A 17,742-nucleotide genomic window follows, 5' to 3' on the forward strand; every position below is an offset into this window, starting at 1 on the left:
TGGTACCCTTCCCGCCCCTTTTCCGCAACACTGTGATGACCACATGGGAAAACCCTGCCTCCACCAAACATTCAGGCTCCTTCCCTAGGAGGTTCTATATGCTATCTGAGGAGACGATGGTGGAGATCTCAGTACCAAAAGTGGATACACCGGTGGTGGCCCTGGTCTCTGGGTCCATTGTGAACAAGGAGGCGGATGAACAACTCAAAGGACCAGAGGACAGGAAAGTGAATGCTCTCCTGCGCAAGCCTCATGAGGCGTCAGCCACCGCCATTCGGGCCTCTGCCTCGACATCCATAATGGCCCAGGCCTCGGTGTTGTGGGTTAAGGACCTCCTCACCAAGATCGAACCCGGTCAGACGGCGCTTCGACTAGGCCTGAACAAGTTGGCAAAGGCTGCCGCCTTCATGGCGGATGCGAGCCTGGATTCCATTCAATCGGCTTCCAGAGCTATGGCAGCCAATGTGGTCCTGCGCAGGTCGCTTTGGCTGAAGAATTGGCGAGTGGACGACAAGTCAAAAGCCAGTTTGGCCTCCACCCCCTTCAAGGGCGGCAGCCTATTTGGGGAAGCTCTGGACGAGGTGTTAGTGGGGAGACAGGATAAGAAAAGGGCTATGACTGCGGGTCGCAGGGATGACCGTAGCCACTTCCGCAATAACTGACAGCCTTTTCGTTCCTCTAAGCAGGCCTTTCGTTTCCGAGACCAGCGCTCCAGCAGATTACAGGGACGACCTCAGTGGGGAAACACCAACCGCGGGAACCAGAGGAACAAACCAGGTTTCCGCTATTACATGGCCCCCCAGCCCGGAGGGCGACAGAACCGAAAACAAAATTGACTATCTGCCGGTAGGGGCCAGGCTGCAGCACTTCGCCCCCAGGTGGGCGAGGGCAACACAAGACAAATGGGTTCTAGACACACTCGGGTCAGGCTACTGCCTGGAGTTTACCACACTGCCGCACGACCAAGTCGTCATCTCTCCAAAGTCCAAGGACCAAAACAAGCACCTTCGGATGGAGCAGGCTATCCTCCATCTGCTCCACATCCAGGCAATAGAGCCAGTGCCATCGACCGATTTATGTCATGGCGTCTACTCCATTTTGTTCTTGGTGCTCAAGAGAGATGGTTCGTGGTGCATGGTCTTAAATCTCAGGCGGTTTAACCGCTTCATTCGGAAGCGGCGTTTCCGCATGGAATCCCTCCATTCCATCAGGGAAGCGGTCGCCCCTGGCGATTTCCTAGCATCTATAGACCTGACAGAGGCCTATCTCCACATACCCATTTTCCCTGCTCACAGGAGGTTCCTCAGGTTTTGTTACAACCAGGAACATTTCCAGTACAAGCCCTACCATTTGGCCTCTCTTCAGCCCTGAGGGTCTTCACCAAAGTACTGGCTGCCCTGGTGGGACACATGAGACTGGAGGACTGCGGGTCCATGAGTATCTGGACGATATTTTGATCAGAGCGGTCACATGGGTTCTTGGTGAACAACTCAAAGAGCCAGTTCCAGCCATCCAGGACATTGCTACACCTGGGGGCCTGGTTCGACACCAGGGCGGCGACCATATCCCTTCCCCCGGAGAGGGGGGAAAAGATTCGCAAGCAGATTCAGCCACTCTTGCAACAGTCCCAGGTAGAGGTCTCGCTACTGGCCCAGCTTCTGAGGTCCATGATTGCTTGCATAGAATGCCTGCCATGGGCAAGGTGGCACGCGCGTCCTCTCCAATGGGCACTGCTGCCCCATCAGGATGAGATCACCACCCATTCCTACAGGAAGGTTCCCCTACCACCGCAGGTGAGTCCCTATGGTGGTGGCTGTCCCCAGCAGTAAAAAGAGGAAACCCCCTGAGGGAACCCAACAGGGTGACCATCACTACAGACGCCAGCCTGACTGGCTGGGGGGCTCACTGCAGGGAGCAGACGACACAAGGTCTCTGGTCCTCAGAGGAGGCCATACACAGCATCAGTTGGCTAGAATTGAGGGCCATCAGACAAGCCCTGATACATCCCCCCCCCAACTTGCAGGGAGAACATGTGTGAGTGAGAACAGACAACATGACAGCCAAGGCCCACGTAAATCGACGGGGGGGACCAAGTCAAGGTCCCTGATGGAGGAGTCCAATCTACTCTTCCAGTGGGCAGAGAGTCATCTGGCCTCAATCAGGGCAGAGCACCTGAGCGGGGCAGCCAACATCCAGGCGGATTGGCTGAGCCGCCAGACAGTGGACCAGTCAGAATGGGCTCTCCACCCTGAGGCCTTCAGTCAGATACAGCGCCACCTGGGGCTCCCTCAGGTGGATCTGTTTGCATCCCCAACAAACAACAAATTTCCCTGTTTCTTCACACGGTTCCACCACCGCCTCGCGGAGGGAACGGATGCCCTCAATTCCCCATGGCCACAGGGTCTCCTGTACGCTTTCCCCCCAGTAGCCCTCATTCCAAGGGTGTTGGCAAGAATAGCAATAGCACTTACATTTACATACCGCTCTATAGCTGGAAGCTCTCTAAGCGGTTTACAATGATTTAGCATATTGCCCCCCAACATTCTGGGTACTCATTTTACCGACCTTGGAAGGATGGAAGTATGAGTCAACCTTGAGCCCCTTGGTCAGGATCGAACTTGCAACCTTCTGGTTACAGGGCGGCAGTTTTACCACTGCGCCACCAGGGGCTCTTATATTTAAATTAAACTTGGGCTGTTCTTATGTAGAGAACAAGGTTTGCTGCTTGGCCATGGATTCAAAGACATGTTCCTTTTAAAAATAAAAATTAAAAAAACCCTTCTTTAGAGAGACAATTCTCCTTTATACGAGATCTGGCTGAATACAACTACTAAGTTAAATTGTTTGTAAAAACTAAGCAAACTGACAGGCCTTAAATGATTTCAAACAGCTTAAGAAAGAACGGTCTCAGAGCGATATGAATCAAGATTTTAAAAGCCATGGTTAAAAAAAAAAAAGGCCTACAAGGAAACAACCCTACAAATTTTGAATATAAGGATGAAGCAGGAAGGCTGAGCTTCCAGGTTTTTTGCGGGGGAGAAATTCACTTCTATTCAGTCTCTCTTAATTTTTACATGGATTACCAGATTTTTGTTTTTGGATCAGGACAAATTATTATTCTCCTTTTATCTTTCTACATGTTCACGCAAATAAGTTGATATATTAAGGGATCACACACACCGCCCCCCCCCCACCAGGGTAGTAATCAATGACAGACAAGCAAAGAGAAATAATTATATAAGTAGATACAGACTGATTATATTTTTGACTTCCAGAATCTGAGAAAGAGGAGGAATCCGAGAAAGAGGAGCACAGGTCATACTAGTGGCACCGTTCTGGCCCAGACACCCTTGGTTCGCCGACCTGATACTACTCTCGATAGTGCCCCCGATGCCCCTCCCCCTACGGCCAGACCTTCTAACTCAAGGGCCGTTGCGCCATCCGGACCCAGCGTGGCTCCAAATACACGCCTGGAGTTTGAGCACGCACAATTAGCAAAAAGAGGCTACTCCAGGACAGTGCAGGACACGATCCTGGCAGCAAGATGGCATAGCACAAACAGGATCTACCAAACTACCTGGGCCGCCTTCCTCAGATGGGCAAGGCGTAAGAAGGTGGATCCTTGTTCCGCCAAGGTTCCCCAGGTACTCACTTTTCTACAGGTAGGGCTGGACCAGTGCCTCAGGCCCAATACACTGAGGCGACAGGCTTCGGCTCTAGCGTCAGTCCTTAAGTTAAGGAGGGCCGGGAACAGCATGCTCCACCCTCATCTTTCTCGCTTCTTGCAAGGAGCGAACAACATAGCCCCCCCACCAGTCCATCGCTTTCCTTCATGGAACCTCAATAAAGTCCTAAATGCCCTCACGCGGCCTCCCTTTGAGCCACTCTCTTCAGTTCCACTGAAGTATCTTTCTTACAAGGTTCTATTTCTAGTGGCCATCACCTCAGCCCGCAGAGTGTCAGAATTGGGAACTCTTTCAATAAGAAAAGTGCTCTGCGTCTTTCAGCCTGACGCAGTAATCTTAAAGACCGATCCTACCTTTGTCCCAAAGGTAAACTCTATGTTTCACCGGTCACAGGCAATAGTTTTACCCTCTTTCTGCCCGAAGCCCAAACATCCACAGGAACGCAGCTGGCATTCCTTAGACGTGCGCAGGGCCCTGCGCACATACATTCGGAGAACACAAGACCTGAGACGGTCCGAGGCCCTCTTTGTATCTTTCCACGCTACCTCCCTGGGCGCTAAGGCTTCCAAGGTCTCTCTTGCACGCTGGCTTTGGGCATGTATTGCATCAGCCTCCCAGGCCCTGTCCTTGCAAGTGCCCCGAGGCATCACGGCGCACTCCACCCAAAGTGCAGCCACTTTGGCAGCCTTCTCAGCACAGGCGCCATTGGGGGAAATTTGCCATGCAGCCACATGGTCCTCTGTTTCCTCCTTCCTCAAATATTACAAAATTGATTCGCTTGTTGCGGAGCAGGCAGCCTTTGGGCGCACGGTACTGCAACAGGTGGTACAGCACTGATTCACTCCCCCCCCCCCCGGATCCAATACTTCTCTGGTAGGTCCCTATGTAAGCCGTGACCACCTACTTCGAGGGAGAAAGAAACATTGGACTTACCGTGAAGGGTTCTTTCTCCTCTGAAGTAGGAGGTCACGTGGCCCTCCCGTAGATCAGGAACTATCTAGGGTCAGACCATGCCTTTTTCTGACTACTCCTCCAGCACTATCTGAGACATGTCCTGCTGACCATTCTGTCAGCACTAACTATTGTATAACTTCGTACTTAATACCTCAGGTCTTCCAATCTCAGACTGTCGTGTCTACTCCCGGACTCCCCTTGCATGCTATCTGCTATCTGCTCTTCTTCACAAACTGTTTTCAAACCTGAGCAACAACAGGCTGATCATGGGATGCAACAGTCGGAACTGGGGGAACACACCTGGGCATGCTGGGAAAGGGGACGGACCTACAACACCTGAAAGACCTGAGACTTCCTGTCTATTGGGAGCAAAGGAGTGGAAGTTAACCCTATGTAAGCTGTGACCTCCTACTTCAGAGGAGAAAGAACCCTTCACGGTAAGTCCAATGTTTCTTTTTAAATGAAGGATGCTTAGTCCTCTTTTTGCTTTCAACTGCGTTTTAGCAGTTGCCAAACCTATTAAAATATCACATTGTCTCAGTATCAAAGATATTTAATGAAAATATATTCATTAAAACCAAGCATACAACTCATATTAGTGCTTGGGAAATTAACCTGAATAACGTTGTGTATATGGAGAGACGAGAGTGGTGTGTAGATTTCAGCCTGGCAACTTTTTCAGTGAAGATCTAAATTAACTTTTGCCATTGATTCTCTACCTGTGCTGCTTAAAATTCTCCTCCATCCCAACAAATGTTTCTGTTTCTCCCAGTCTTTTAGTTCCCCTTTCCCTGCTGTTTTCCCCCCCACCTAATGCCGACCACTTCATATGTTGCTTTGAGGAGGTGGGGTTAACAGAAGAACAGCTTGCACATCTCTGCTAGCAAGTGACTGAAAGAAACCTATAATCCATTGAATCTTTCAGATATCCTTGTTACAGCCTGAAAGCATATATCTTTTAGAAGGGCTCTGTTCTCCAGGGGTTCCCCTCTTTCTTCAGGGTCTCATCCCATGTTGTTCCTGAATCCCCTGACCCTCAGAAGCAGCTTCTTGAAGGAGGGTTTCTGGTGGGGAGGAAGAGGAGCAGAAGATCCCTTGTATTCCTGCAGTTTCATGAGCATAACTGCAGGTGCAACCCACTACTAGGTAGTCTTTCCAGTATTCATTTCCTGTTAAAAGTTTTGCCCTTGTTTGGTGGCAGTTTTCATGGGAATTGTTCATATTTGTATCCAAATTAATTTCAAGGTGGAATGAAATTCTCCATTATAGTTGCATTACTATCACTTTACATGTTTTATAACTCAGAATCCTGGACTGGGGAAATGGAAGTTGAAATGACCACCTTCCCTATTTCTCCTCACATAAACTTAAAGAAAAGCCTCCACAAGATAATTTTGCTGGTATTTGAGACCTTGCTATAGCATTTGAAACCTTGTTTTGTTTATCAGATATTTCAAACAGTAGCAATGATATTGTCTTGTACTGAAAGTAGATTTTATGCACACTTGGTGGAATTGTGAGAAAAGGTGCTTTTATATTCTGGTATAAGAGTCAAAGGTACCCAGCATCACAGGAAGCATTGGTTTTTGAACATACCAGCTTCAGTGTGGGGTGGGGGGGGGATCAACACTTCCTTAAATATTCCCTTAACAGTAAGCAAAAACATCAGAGTCAATAATACCCTATAGTGTAACCACATCAACAGTGTTATGGTTGTATTAGGGATTAATTGACCCAACCATTTTTAAAACGTATATTTCAAATAATTGCACAGAAATGTATCCGTGTAATGATTATGAACTGAGTATAGCATAACAAACACTGCAGATTTAAAAAGCTGGCCTGCATATCACATGCTGTTTTCCTGCATTTTTTAAAAAAGTTGACATAACCCTTCTAGTTGAGTCTAACCAGTGGGTCTCGTGATCCGTCTGTGTATTCCTCTGGGCTGCCTTCAAAGTTGTTGATTGCCTGCAGCCACCTCAAGCCATATTTTGATCTGTGGAGACAAGACTCCTCCAATACTCTTTGCCTAGACTAGAGTAGGAGTGAATCTTTCAGTAAATGTCTAGAAAGGGTTGGTTGTAGGTCCTTAATGGAGAAGTGCCAGTAAGTGTGAGGTCCGTGGAACTGACTGCAAAGATTCTGCAGATGCCAGCAGGCAAATAAATGGGGAGCGGGGGTTAAAATGATCCTGTATGCTTGACTGGTAAGTATTGATCAATGTGAACTCTTCAAATAACTTTTTTTTGGGCAAAAACAGGTTTGATGGTTCATACAAGGAAGGTTCTAACTGCTACAAGTATATACGGCAATTCAGGTCTGTAAAAGGATATTTTTTCTCTTGGGGTGTTACTTGACTCCCCAAAGCCTTTTCAGTGATATTTTTTTCTCTCTCTTTCTCTCACCCACCCACATACCCATGCACACCCTATATTTTACCCCACATACCCTTTCTTACAACAAACAGAATGAACAAGTTCTAGTTTCTACTCATCTATAGACAAAGAGAGTAATCATGTTTACAACATTGTTGGGGGCATTAGGACTCCTCGAAGGCAAGGTGCACAGTACTTTCGACTTCCTATTATGCAATTGGAGTAAAAATCATTCCAGTGCTGTTGGAGTACACGCAACCGTTGTACAAAAAAACTACAACCCAAGAGTGGGGGCACAACCCCAGAGGGAAACAACCTCCTTAAGGTTCCAGGTCAAGCTGACTCCCCTATTCAGGCAAGGGTTAAATCTACTTTGGAGCTATCCAAAAGTTTATTTTTGTATTGAGCATTTTAAGCTGGTGTGAACTTGTAGCTAAACTTTGATACCAACGAAATGGCTTAATACTAAACCTCCCAAAATTTAAGGAATGGCTTCATAAGATTTAGCTTATAGCTATTATAGAATGTGTTCATTATGAGAGGGCAAAACTTATCATGAAGTACAGATGGCCCTTATTATTCTCAGGGGTTCCGTTCTTGCCTGCAGGCCCGAATATGGAAACAGTGAATAACGAAACCTTACCCCATGAGGTTAGGTTCCTTAAGCTTAAAAAAGGACCAATAAAGCACAGTAACGTGCTTTCCAGCAAGGCTCCCCCAAACCTGCAAATCCTCCAAATACTTGTGAATTTTTGCTAAACATCTTGGGTGTGTGGGTGTGTGTGGAAAAGAGCCACAAAATGGCTCTGTTCTGCAAAATGGCAGCCAGAAATGACATCACAAGTCATTTCTGGGCAGCCAGAAACTGTGGATAGGCGAATTTTGCCTACTTCTAAAACTGTGAATAAAGAAGCTGGGGGTCCCAGACCTAACCCCAGATACATGAAACCGTGGTGCACAAGACCGTGGGTAACAAGGGCCACCTGTATTTCAAAAGTATAGGCATTTAACCTATAGCGGGCTTCCAAGTCGTACCACTTTTGCTGCTGTCCTAGTTCTTTGTGAGTGACTCACGCAAGTATTCAGTTTCTTTGTTAATATTTTGTATGTTTTCAGAAATATTAAGGAAAATTGCTCTTGCCAATTAAAGCGGGCCTGCACAGATTCATCAGTTAGCTTTAGTCCATTAATCTACCAATTTAAGCTTGTTGGCAAATAGATACACCCTTGTGAATAGAGATATTAAGAGAGAACTTGAATTGCCATTGCATATTTTCAGTGCTCATTTGGTCTGTAGAGATACTTAGGCTTTTCCTGCATACCAAGCTCTGGAAAACCGTAGGTTTGAATTAGATGCATATCTTCTGAGTTTGGGGTCATAAGTGTTACTTATGACCAATATGAGAAATGTAGGCATTTTCTTCTTGATAAACTTGGGACAACTGTACTGTAGGTTTTCTTTGTCCATCCTCTCCCCTCCCCCACCCGGCAGTGAACTCTCACCTTATCTCAGGATGCCTCTGTTCATCTGGAATAAATGAGCTTTTAGTCATCAAAAATTGGCCTAGAGAGCCCCCATGTTAAAGGATCTCTTAATGCAATTCATAATTTCCTTTCTGATTGCTAAAAGAGCCCTATGTGGTTTTTAACTGGCTAACTTCAGTAATAAGGAAGTATGCCAAACTTGCATCCACCAACATACTTCACATGCTGATTGTGAAACAAGTTTTATTTATTTTTTATTGCTAGATTTTTATACCACCTTTCATTAAAACAATCTCAAGGTGGTTTACAAAACACTTAAAACAATGTAAAACAATTAAACAGTAAAACAATAAAAATATTTGTTTAATCTTTGAACCAGAAATTCAGAGAGATGCTTTAAACAGTTGCCAATTTAAAAACAAATACTGTCACAAAATGCATTGCACTAAGAGACATTCCTAGGTAACTTCCAGTACTTTGAATATATTGTTGTTGAACACTGTTCTAAGTATGGCCTGGAATCCTTGCTCAAGATGCTGCATAAGGGAAGTTTTCTGATAAGATCTTCTGTATCCCAAATGTATGGTATGCTGCAGCCAGGCTTGGTTCTCCTCAGGCACAGGAATCTTCCAAGATGTCATAATGTACTCCCAACTTTAGCAGTTCCCTTCAAACCTATTTTGCTGGCTTTCAACTAAACATAGAATAAATTCAAACTGAAGTTGCGTTCTGCAGAACGTAGCTCCATAGCGACTGGCCATGATTCTATTCAGAAGTTCCCTGGTGACAGTTGGTAGAAACGATGGTTGCTGGGTTACTGTGCTGAGGCCAATTGGCCTGTGCCTGAGGCCAATTTACACATGGCGAGGAAGCAATATGATCTTGCTAGGATGTTGGCTATGAACCCCAGATCTGCGTGGGCACCGAGGCTTTTTAATGTCCTCAGGTAGCATCTTCCAGTGTGGTCCCCTTGAAGGAACCACTAAAATTGCCAGGTGGGTTTGTCCAGGTAAAAGTAAGAAGTGGTTTTGTGATGTCTAAGCCAGACATCCTTGCAGCTGATTCCAGGGGAAACTAAGAGGGCAGCACAGAGTGTATGCAAGATTGTGCTTATGAGACTTGGGGCCTGTGAAACACACAACTCTCCTGTTGTTGGAATCATTAATATACTGGTTTTGTGACCTAGTGCTAGGGGCAGCATGGTCATGACGTGACAGTCGGACAGCAAGTGCAGGCACCTCATCCTACCCCCTGCTGTGGGCATTGCCCCACCTGCCTGCTGCTCCCAACTCCTCTGTGCTGCCCCCACCCATGTCAACTACTGGTCCAGATACCACCCTTTTCTCCCTCACTGCATGCTGTGTAAGGCAGTGGTTGGCATACATCCAAGCACCAGCAGCTTCATGCACTGGCCTCTCTTCTTGCTGCACTTGCCCCAGTTCTGTCTCTTCCTCCCACTGTATCTCACCTTCAACACAAATGTTGTCCAGAGATAAAGTGGACTAATTTGGTGATTCATGGGGAGAGATTTCTGGCACTAGCACAGCAACAAAGAAGGCCAGTGTATGGACCTACTGGTGCATGGATGCACGCCAACTGCTGCCTTGCAGTGTGCAAACAGCAGTCCCCCTCCAACATCTGCAATGAGGACGAAAAGAGCGGCATCTGGGCCAGCAGCGGTAGCTGGGTGCAACAAGCTGGCACAATCTGATGCTTCCCCCAACCCTGTGTGCTTCGTATTGTGTCCAGTAAGTGCCAGATTTTTCCTAACTCCTACAAAGCCTAGTAAATGGTGGGTTCAGGTAGATCTTTCTCAATGGGGAATGATTTTAAGATGGATTCATGTGATAAGACCCTCCCCAGAATGGGTTATTGCTGGTTCTCAAAGTCGATGCAACTTTTAGTTAAATGCACTACTAATCTGACTGGCCCCAGAAGGCTTATTACCATCTTATGAACATATCTGTTGTCTCTATATTCCACAGATCATTAGACTAATGTTCAGCAGTTGATTCAGAATGAAAATTTCCCACCTTTAGCATAGGGATGAGCCCAGACCAGTCCGGAGGCCATTCTGAAGGCCTCCGAACGGTCCAGACATGAGGGCGGTCTGGCAGTGGTGGTGGGGGCTCTTTAAGGGCGGGGGAGGGTGTGCTTACCCCCCCCCCACCGCGTTTTCCCCGCCGGCGCGTTTGTTTTGTAAAGCTTTTGGGGCGGCAGGGAGGTATTGCCCCCAGTCTTTGGCAAAAGGCTTCAAAACGCCTTTTGCGCGTGCGCACGTCGCGCACGCATGTCACATATCTGTGATGCGCATGCGCGCATGTGACACCGAGACGTGACATGCTCACGCGCAAAAGGCTTTTTGAAGCCTTTTGCCGACGACTGGGGGAAGGGGCGGCAGGGAGGTATCCTGCTGCCCCAAAAGCTTTACAAAACGAACACGCCGGCGGGGAAAGGCGTAAGTACACCCTCCCCCGCCCTTAAAGGGCCCCCCACACCAGTGCCGGACCACAGCTCCGCGGTTCCGTGCACATCCCTACTTTAGCATCCATGAAATAGTGTGCAAATCATGCACTTTCTATCTCTCTAAAGTTACTTATCTTCTGATTTGGGTGCAATTGAACTGGTTGCTATCAGAAATTTCTTGTGGATTCTAACAAAGATGCTAAAGGCCAAACTACAGTTATGTTCAGTCTTGTCTCTTCATGATGGGCTTAACACCAGAAGTGCACAGGAAGGGTTTCTTTTTTTTTATAAATAGCAGCCATGGGGAGCCCAACCCAGCTTGGGACTGTAGGGACTCTTTCTGTAGAGTTTGAGTTGAGCTTGAGTTTCAATTCTCTGTTTGCACAGGTGGTTTTTTGGGAAGATCCCTCGAGCAAGGGCTGAAGAGATGCTGGGCAGACAGAGACATGATGGTGCCTTCCTCATCAGGGAAAGTGAGAGTGCTCCTGGGGACTTCTCCCTTTCTGTCAAGTGAGTTCTGCATTGTAATTGATTGATAAATACTATGGGTGTGCTAAAGCGTTTTGAGCTGCCTCGGCCTAATTGTTTCAGCAGGCGGCAAGCAGGCTCTTTAAAAGGCGGAAGGCAGCTCTTACCTGCTCCTCTGTCACTTTGCCTCTGCCGCCCCATCGCAGCTCTGTCGGCAGTAAATGGCTGTGCTGTCTGTTCTGAAAAGCTGTGCCGCACGGCTGCTTCCTGCTTGGGAACAGGAAGTTATCTGTTTTCAGCAGTGCGCGCGCAGCGTTGCCACACACATGTGGGTGCCATTTGCGTGGTCACCATGGTGGTGCTGACCAAGCAAATGGCACCCGCACATGTGCGGGCGGCATGTGTTTGTCAATGTGTGCACTGCTGGGAACAGAAAACGTCCAGTTCCCAAGCAGGAAGCAGCCACACGGCACAGCTTTTCAGAACACACAGCCTGGATAGCGAGCAGCGCACACGTTGACATACACATGCCTTCCACGCATGTGCAGGTGCCATTTGCTTGGTCAGCACCACCATGCTGACCATGCAAATGGCACCCACACGTGTGTGGCAACGCTGTGCGCACACTGCTGAAAACAGATAACTTCCTGTTCCCAAGCAGGAAGCAGCCGTGCGGCGCAGCTTTTCAGAACAGACAGCACGGCCGTTTACTACTCACAGCACTGCGGTAGAGGAGAGACGGAGGAGCAGGTAAGACCTGCCTTTCCCCCCTTTTAAAGTGCCCGCTCACCGTCACCTCCCCGCCATGGCTGTGTGTGAAACGCTACATGCACATCCCTAATAAATACATTCTGCTCTCAGAACCCAGGTGCAAACAGGAAATATCTCTAATTTATTCCCCCCAATTTGTATGATTGGTTTTTTTGTCACCAAAATGTGGACACGTTTTGGGCAGAGTTAGCAATGGCTTGACTAGTAATGAAGTGGGATTGGTTTGAATGGTTATCAGACACTGATTGTGGGAGGCTTATTGGTTGACAGGAACCCAGGAAGCTGCCATATACCAAGTCATTCCATTGGTCCATGTAGCTCAGTATTGTGTCCACTGGCGAGCAGTGGCTTCTGCATCGTTTCATACAAGAGTCTTTCTCAGCCCTGCCTGGAGATTGAACCTGAGACTGTCTGCTTTGATGCTCTACTACTGAGCCATGGCCCCACCCTTGTGATCTGCTTGCTTCCTCTTGCCCCAATACTGTGTGCTTTCATCATTTTAGCTTTTTATCATTTTGCCATTGCGAGACTGGAAAATACTTTTCGAAACAGTCTTACAGAATCATCTGGGGTAAATGGCAGTTTTTGCCCCAGTGTTGTAACTTTTAACGACAATTCTGTGAACAAAAGGTTGACTCTAGTCTGAGAAGTGAATTTGTTCTTGACGTCTTGTGAATGCTCTTCTGCTTTTATAATATAAGAGCCCCTGGTGGCGCAGTGGTAAAACTACCGCCCTGTAACCAGAAGGTTACAAGTTCGATCCTGACCAGGGGCTCAAGGTTGACTCAGCCTTCCATCCTTCCGAGGTCGGTAAAATGAGTACCCAGAATGTTGGGGGCATTAAATCATTGTAAACCGCTTAGAGAGCTCCGGCTATAGAGCGGTATATAAATGTAAGTGCTATTGCTATAATGTTACTGCTGCTGGCTAATGGGAAAATACATGTACTTTGTTTGCTCTGCATGTTTTAATCTTGCCAGTCTCTACCATGCAATGTTTTAAAATGTAAGGCAAATGTGGTTATCTAGTAATGTGGGAGGCTTTCCTGGCTATCCACATGCATGTGCAGGTGCCAATTCATTGGTGCATTTCTTCTAGAGTTTGTGATGCATCCTCATGGGCAACTCCAAGTTTTGCTCTCAGGCTAGTCTTCCCAGAAGACTCCTCTTATATGCAGTAATAGGTTAACCTTTGGTATAAAGTCCCAAGACTTGGGAATAACTACAGATAAGAGATTATTATAATCTTCGTTCCAAACGGCTTGTGCCTTTTAAATTACCAAATCCACCCATGCATTTGTTAGCATTGATCAACACATATTTTCACTGACTATGGTGCAGCGGGGAAATGCTTGACTAACAGGCAGGAGGTTGCCGGTTCAAATCCCCGCTGGTATTATATCGGGTAGCAGTGACATAGGAAGATGCTGAAAGGCATCATCTCATATTGTGCGGGAGGTGGCAATGGGTAAACCCCTCCTGTATTCTACCAAAGACGACCACAGGGCTCTGTGGGCACCAGGAGTCGAAATTGACTTGACTTGAGGGTGCACTTTTAACTTTTACCTTTACTTCTATCACAGTACTGCCACCTGCTGTCAAAGAAGTCTATTAAATCCCTATCTGCATAACTTTGGCTTAGGTATTGTTAGACCTCTATCCATAGCAACATATGTTTGCTTGTAGCAACAGCAGACTACCTTTCATGCATTTGGCATTGCTAGAGGAGTAAATCAGTCTGGGCATGTTCTTCTTTCTCCCTTCAAAGGTTTGGAAATGATGTGCAGCACTTCAAGGTGCTTCGAGACGGGGCTGGCAAGTACTTTCTCTGGGTGGTGAAGTTCAATTCTCTGAACGAGTTGGTAGACTATCACAGATCGACCTCTGTCTCCAGGAATCAGCAAATATTCCTCCGGGACATTGAGCAGGTGCCTCAGGTAAGGGAGAATGAGTGGAGTCTTACCCATTCCATTTTCCTAGCTTCAAAACCAACCCCAGATGTTCTGTGTTTCCTCAGTAAACACAGATCTGTGTTTTATGTTTGGGGGCTTTTATTATATTAAGGATAAATACAAGATTAATGGGCCTGATTAAGACAAGTTGAACACTTCCGCTCTGCCTTTCTGTCCTGGCTAAGAGTGCTTATATTCCAATGTATCCAAGTTTTAATATCTTCTATGCTTTCAGCAGGTTTAAAACAGTGCATAAACAATATTATTCACAGTTGTAAATTTTTAGTCTGTTACCAGATTATACTGTTCACATAGGCAGAAGCTGAGCTTCCAGATGGATGAAAATAATGGCATATGGAACTTGTTGCTCATTAGTTTTAATCCTGCCTGCACTGTTAATGAGCTTTTATGTAGTAAGGGTGGGTGCATTTTGTGAACTAAAAAGACTTGTATTTGGATATCTTTACCTGTGCATTAAACATACATGTGCCATTAGCTATGTTCTGTCCTGTGTTGGATCATGTGGCTGAATTGTACACCTAGAAGACACCAAATAACTTCGAGACAATGACTAAGTCAACAGAGTTTTGGAAAGGTAGAACATACTGTTAAGTAGAGAGTTTAAAATGCTTTCATTGATTTTATTAAAATGATCTGATGCAAGATAGCACAAAGCTCTTTCTTTGAAAGAGGAAATGAGAGCTGGTATAGTTGACAATTTGAGTTTACGTAAACCTCCCTATTGCTGCGAAATATCAGTTTCCTGTGAAGGTAGTAATAAAATCATTGATTACCTCCTGAACAAGTTGTAAGATCAAATCTTGGCATCATGCTCTCCATGAAATAAGTAAAGCAGCAAGACTGACTGCAGTTCTTGTATGCAATCATTACAAACAAATTACACTCTATGGAGCAGATGCATCTACTGCAGTCTGCCAAATAAAAAGGTGGCAGGAGGAATAGGAGGTGTTTAGAGCATCATCAACTCACCTTTTGGTTTCTTTCTTCTGCAGCAACCCACGTACGTTCAGGCTCTTTTTGATTTCGATCCGCAAGAGGAAGGAGAGCTGGGCTTCCACCGTGGAGACTTTATCCAGGTCCTTGACAATTCTGACCCCAACTGGTGGAAGGGAGCCTGCCACGGACAAACAGGCATGTTTCCACGCAACTACGTCACCCCAGTGAACCGGAACATCTAAAGCAAATTATTAAAGATTATTTAAGGAAACGAGAAACAGTAAAGTACATATTCAGAACCTAACTGAAGCCAATGATCTCCAGTCATCAGGGCATAAAATCTGAGTCACCTCTCTGCATGAGGGGAAACACTTTTTCACTCAGTATGGAACTTTGTGGGGAGGGGCAGGAGAAGGGTCCAACTCATGCGCCAAATCTTATCTTTTAAATTAAATAGATATTAACAGATTTTTTTTTCCCTGGTTGCTCCTGGGTGGCGCCATTTGTTCACTCGTTCTGTCTCCCCCAACACTGACACAGTTCATCAGTGCATGAAGTTTTAATGCTATATGAAGTCCATGCTATGCCATTCAGCGAAGAAGGGGAAACTCTGCTAGTGTTGTCTGTTTTTGCTTCACGAAGGAGAGAGGAACCAAATCCACTACCCAGCCTTTTAAAAAACAAACCACACACACAGAGTCACACATCCCAATTCTGCTTTTGCCTTCAGTGTTTTGCCTGGGAAAGAGAGGGTCTTGATTTTTTTCCTAGATACTCTTCCAGCTGCAATTCCAGAAGCTCCAGAAGAGAGGGAAGATGGTGAGTGGCTTTATACACACACACACACACACACACACACACACACACACACGTTGCAAGGCTGTTTTGAGATATTCTAGACTACAGCCAGATCATGCCATCAATCATGACAGCTTTTAATTTTTTTCTTAAGTGTGTGGTTGAGCACATTCTTGTGTGTTTTTCCATTAGTGCCTTTCCCTCATTTCGTTATTTTTTAAGTTAAAAGAACAGTCCAGTGCTTTTCAGATTTTTTTTCCTGCTTTTGTGTAAATATCTTAGAGGTTGATTGGGAGGAAGGTAGTTTTATTAATACAGAGACCTTCACAAACCAGATGGAGCTTTAAAACTTGTATAATCATCTGATATTCTTCATTACCAGGTGGGGAAAGGCATATAATGTTCTATATGCGGCAGGGTCAGAACCTGCAGCCAGAGGCCCTTGAGAAAAGGAAGATTGTACTGTTCTGAAAAACAGAGCTTATTGTATGAAGCTACCATATGATGGAAACTCAATATTCTGGAATGTCCTGTGAAATATAATTTTTCTTTTTCCAGTTATTGCAGGGAAGCCTCACATTGTGCTTAATTATACAATATGTTAGGAATGTTTAAACATGATGCTTAGTGATAAGCAGTTCAGTTTCCCTCTACAGCTGGCTAGGGCATAATTGCAATCAGTGACCAGTTCCTAAAAAAGGGGGGGGGGGAGTTGGTATCTTTGTATTCCAGCAGTTCCCTACCTCCTTGTGCCAGTTCTATCATAGTTGGAGGAGTTATGTTTCTTACTCCCAGTTCACAGCAGGCTGTGTGGGGGACTGTATTTCAGCCCTATATCTCCCAATAATAGTATTCTCTATGGCCATTCATTGTATTATGAGTGGATCTTGATGAAGATGGGAGAAAGCAAACTGCAGAGCTCTTTGTGCCAATACTCACCTTATTCCCTTTTGCTGAGCCACATGGCTGAAAGTTTCATCCTAACACAAATCCCAGAGCCACCACAGAGATCTCCTATTCCTCCTAAATGGAGATACTCCTGTGTTGGCGGGTGCCTTTTTTATACTAAGTGTTATTCCTGAGATGGACTCTGCCTTACACTTCAGTTTCTCCAACAGATGAAAGAGAGAGCTACCCTATAGAGTGTTAGTTTGCCCCCCTTTCCTTGCTAGCTGTCTCTCTCTCTCTCCCTCTCCCCCCCCCCTTTCTAAAATGATTGGAAAAGGAATCTGTGGCATTCTACACTTGGACCATTTGATTGTTTTCTTATTTTGGAATTGGTGTATATCATGCAGCCTTGCAGACATAATGTCTTGTGTGTGTATATATATATATTAAAAAAAATCGGTGTTTAAATAAGGCCTATGTACTTAATCCTTTAACTCTGCAGCAGCATTTGGTAGATAGTAATTAACTGTGAATAATAAATATACAGTGAATTCTTCACTTGAATATTGGTGTCTTTTTCTGTTTTGACCATGAGCAAGTCGGAAGGATCAGTAAAATGGAAGCTGCATACCTTCAGAGGACTTTTCCACCCAGCCAAAATCTCACCTATTTTAGTTGGGATTCCTTTCACATTGTAGACTGAAAGGTAACCAATAAAAGCTGACCTTACATAACAAACAAAATGCAAGCCTATGAAAGAACACCATACTACTTTCCAACCATGTAGTACTAGTCTTAAATCTTGCATCACTTCTGGGAGATGCTCAGACCCTAAACCAGGGATAGGCAGCCTTTGCTCTCCAGCTGTTGTTGAACTGCAAATCCCATCATCCCCAGCCACAATTTATTGTAGTTCAACAACAGCTGCAGAGCCAACATT

At 45.8% G+C, this 17,742-nt stretch overlaps 1 protein-coding gene across 4 annotated transcripts in view; it reads left to right on the forward strand.

Moving 5' to 3' along the window:
• The window catches only part of GRB2 (growth factor receptor bound protein 2), an 89,736-nt gene extending 72,370 nt beyond the window's left edge, over nucleotides 1–17,366 (forward strand). For 3 of the 4 annotated variants that reach the window (XM_053297684.1, XM_053297685.1, XM_053297686.1), the window contains 4 exons: nucleotides 6,904–6,960; nucleotides 11,357–11,479; nucleotides 13,976–14,144; nucleotides 15,173–17,366. In XM_053297684.1, the coding sequence (XP_053153659.1) occupies nucleotides 6,904–6,960; nucleotides 11,357–11,479; nucleotides 13,976–14,144; nucleotides 15,173–15,358 (535 nt within the window). In that variant the 3' untranslated portion in view covers nucleotides 15,359–17,366. The remainder of the gene's footprint in view (nucleotides 1–6,903; nucleotides 6,961–11,356; nucleotides 11,480–13,975; nucleotides 14,145–15,172) is intronic. The other variant, XM_053297687.1, reaches the window with a different exon arrangement.
• The last annotated feature ends 376 nt before the right edge of the window (nucleotides 17,367–17,742 follow it).

Source organism: Hemicordylus capensis, chromosome 2 (genome assembly GCF_027244095.1).
Source record: "Hemicordylus capensis ecotype Gifberg chromosome 2, rHemCap1.1.pri, whole genome shotgun sequence".
In the NCBI taxonomy this organism is placed as follows: domain Eukaryota; kingdom Metazoa; phylum Chordata; class Lepidosauria; order Squamata; family Cordylidae; genus Hemicordylus; species Hemicordylus capensis.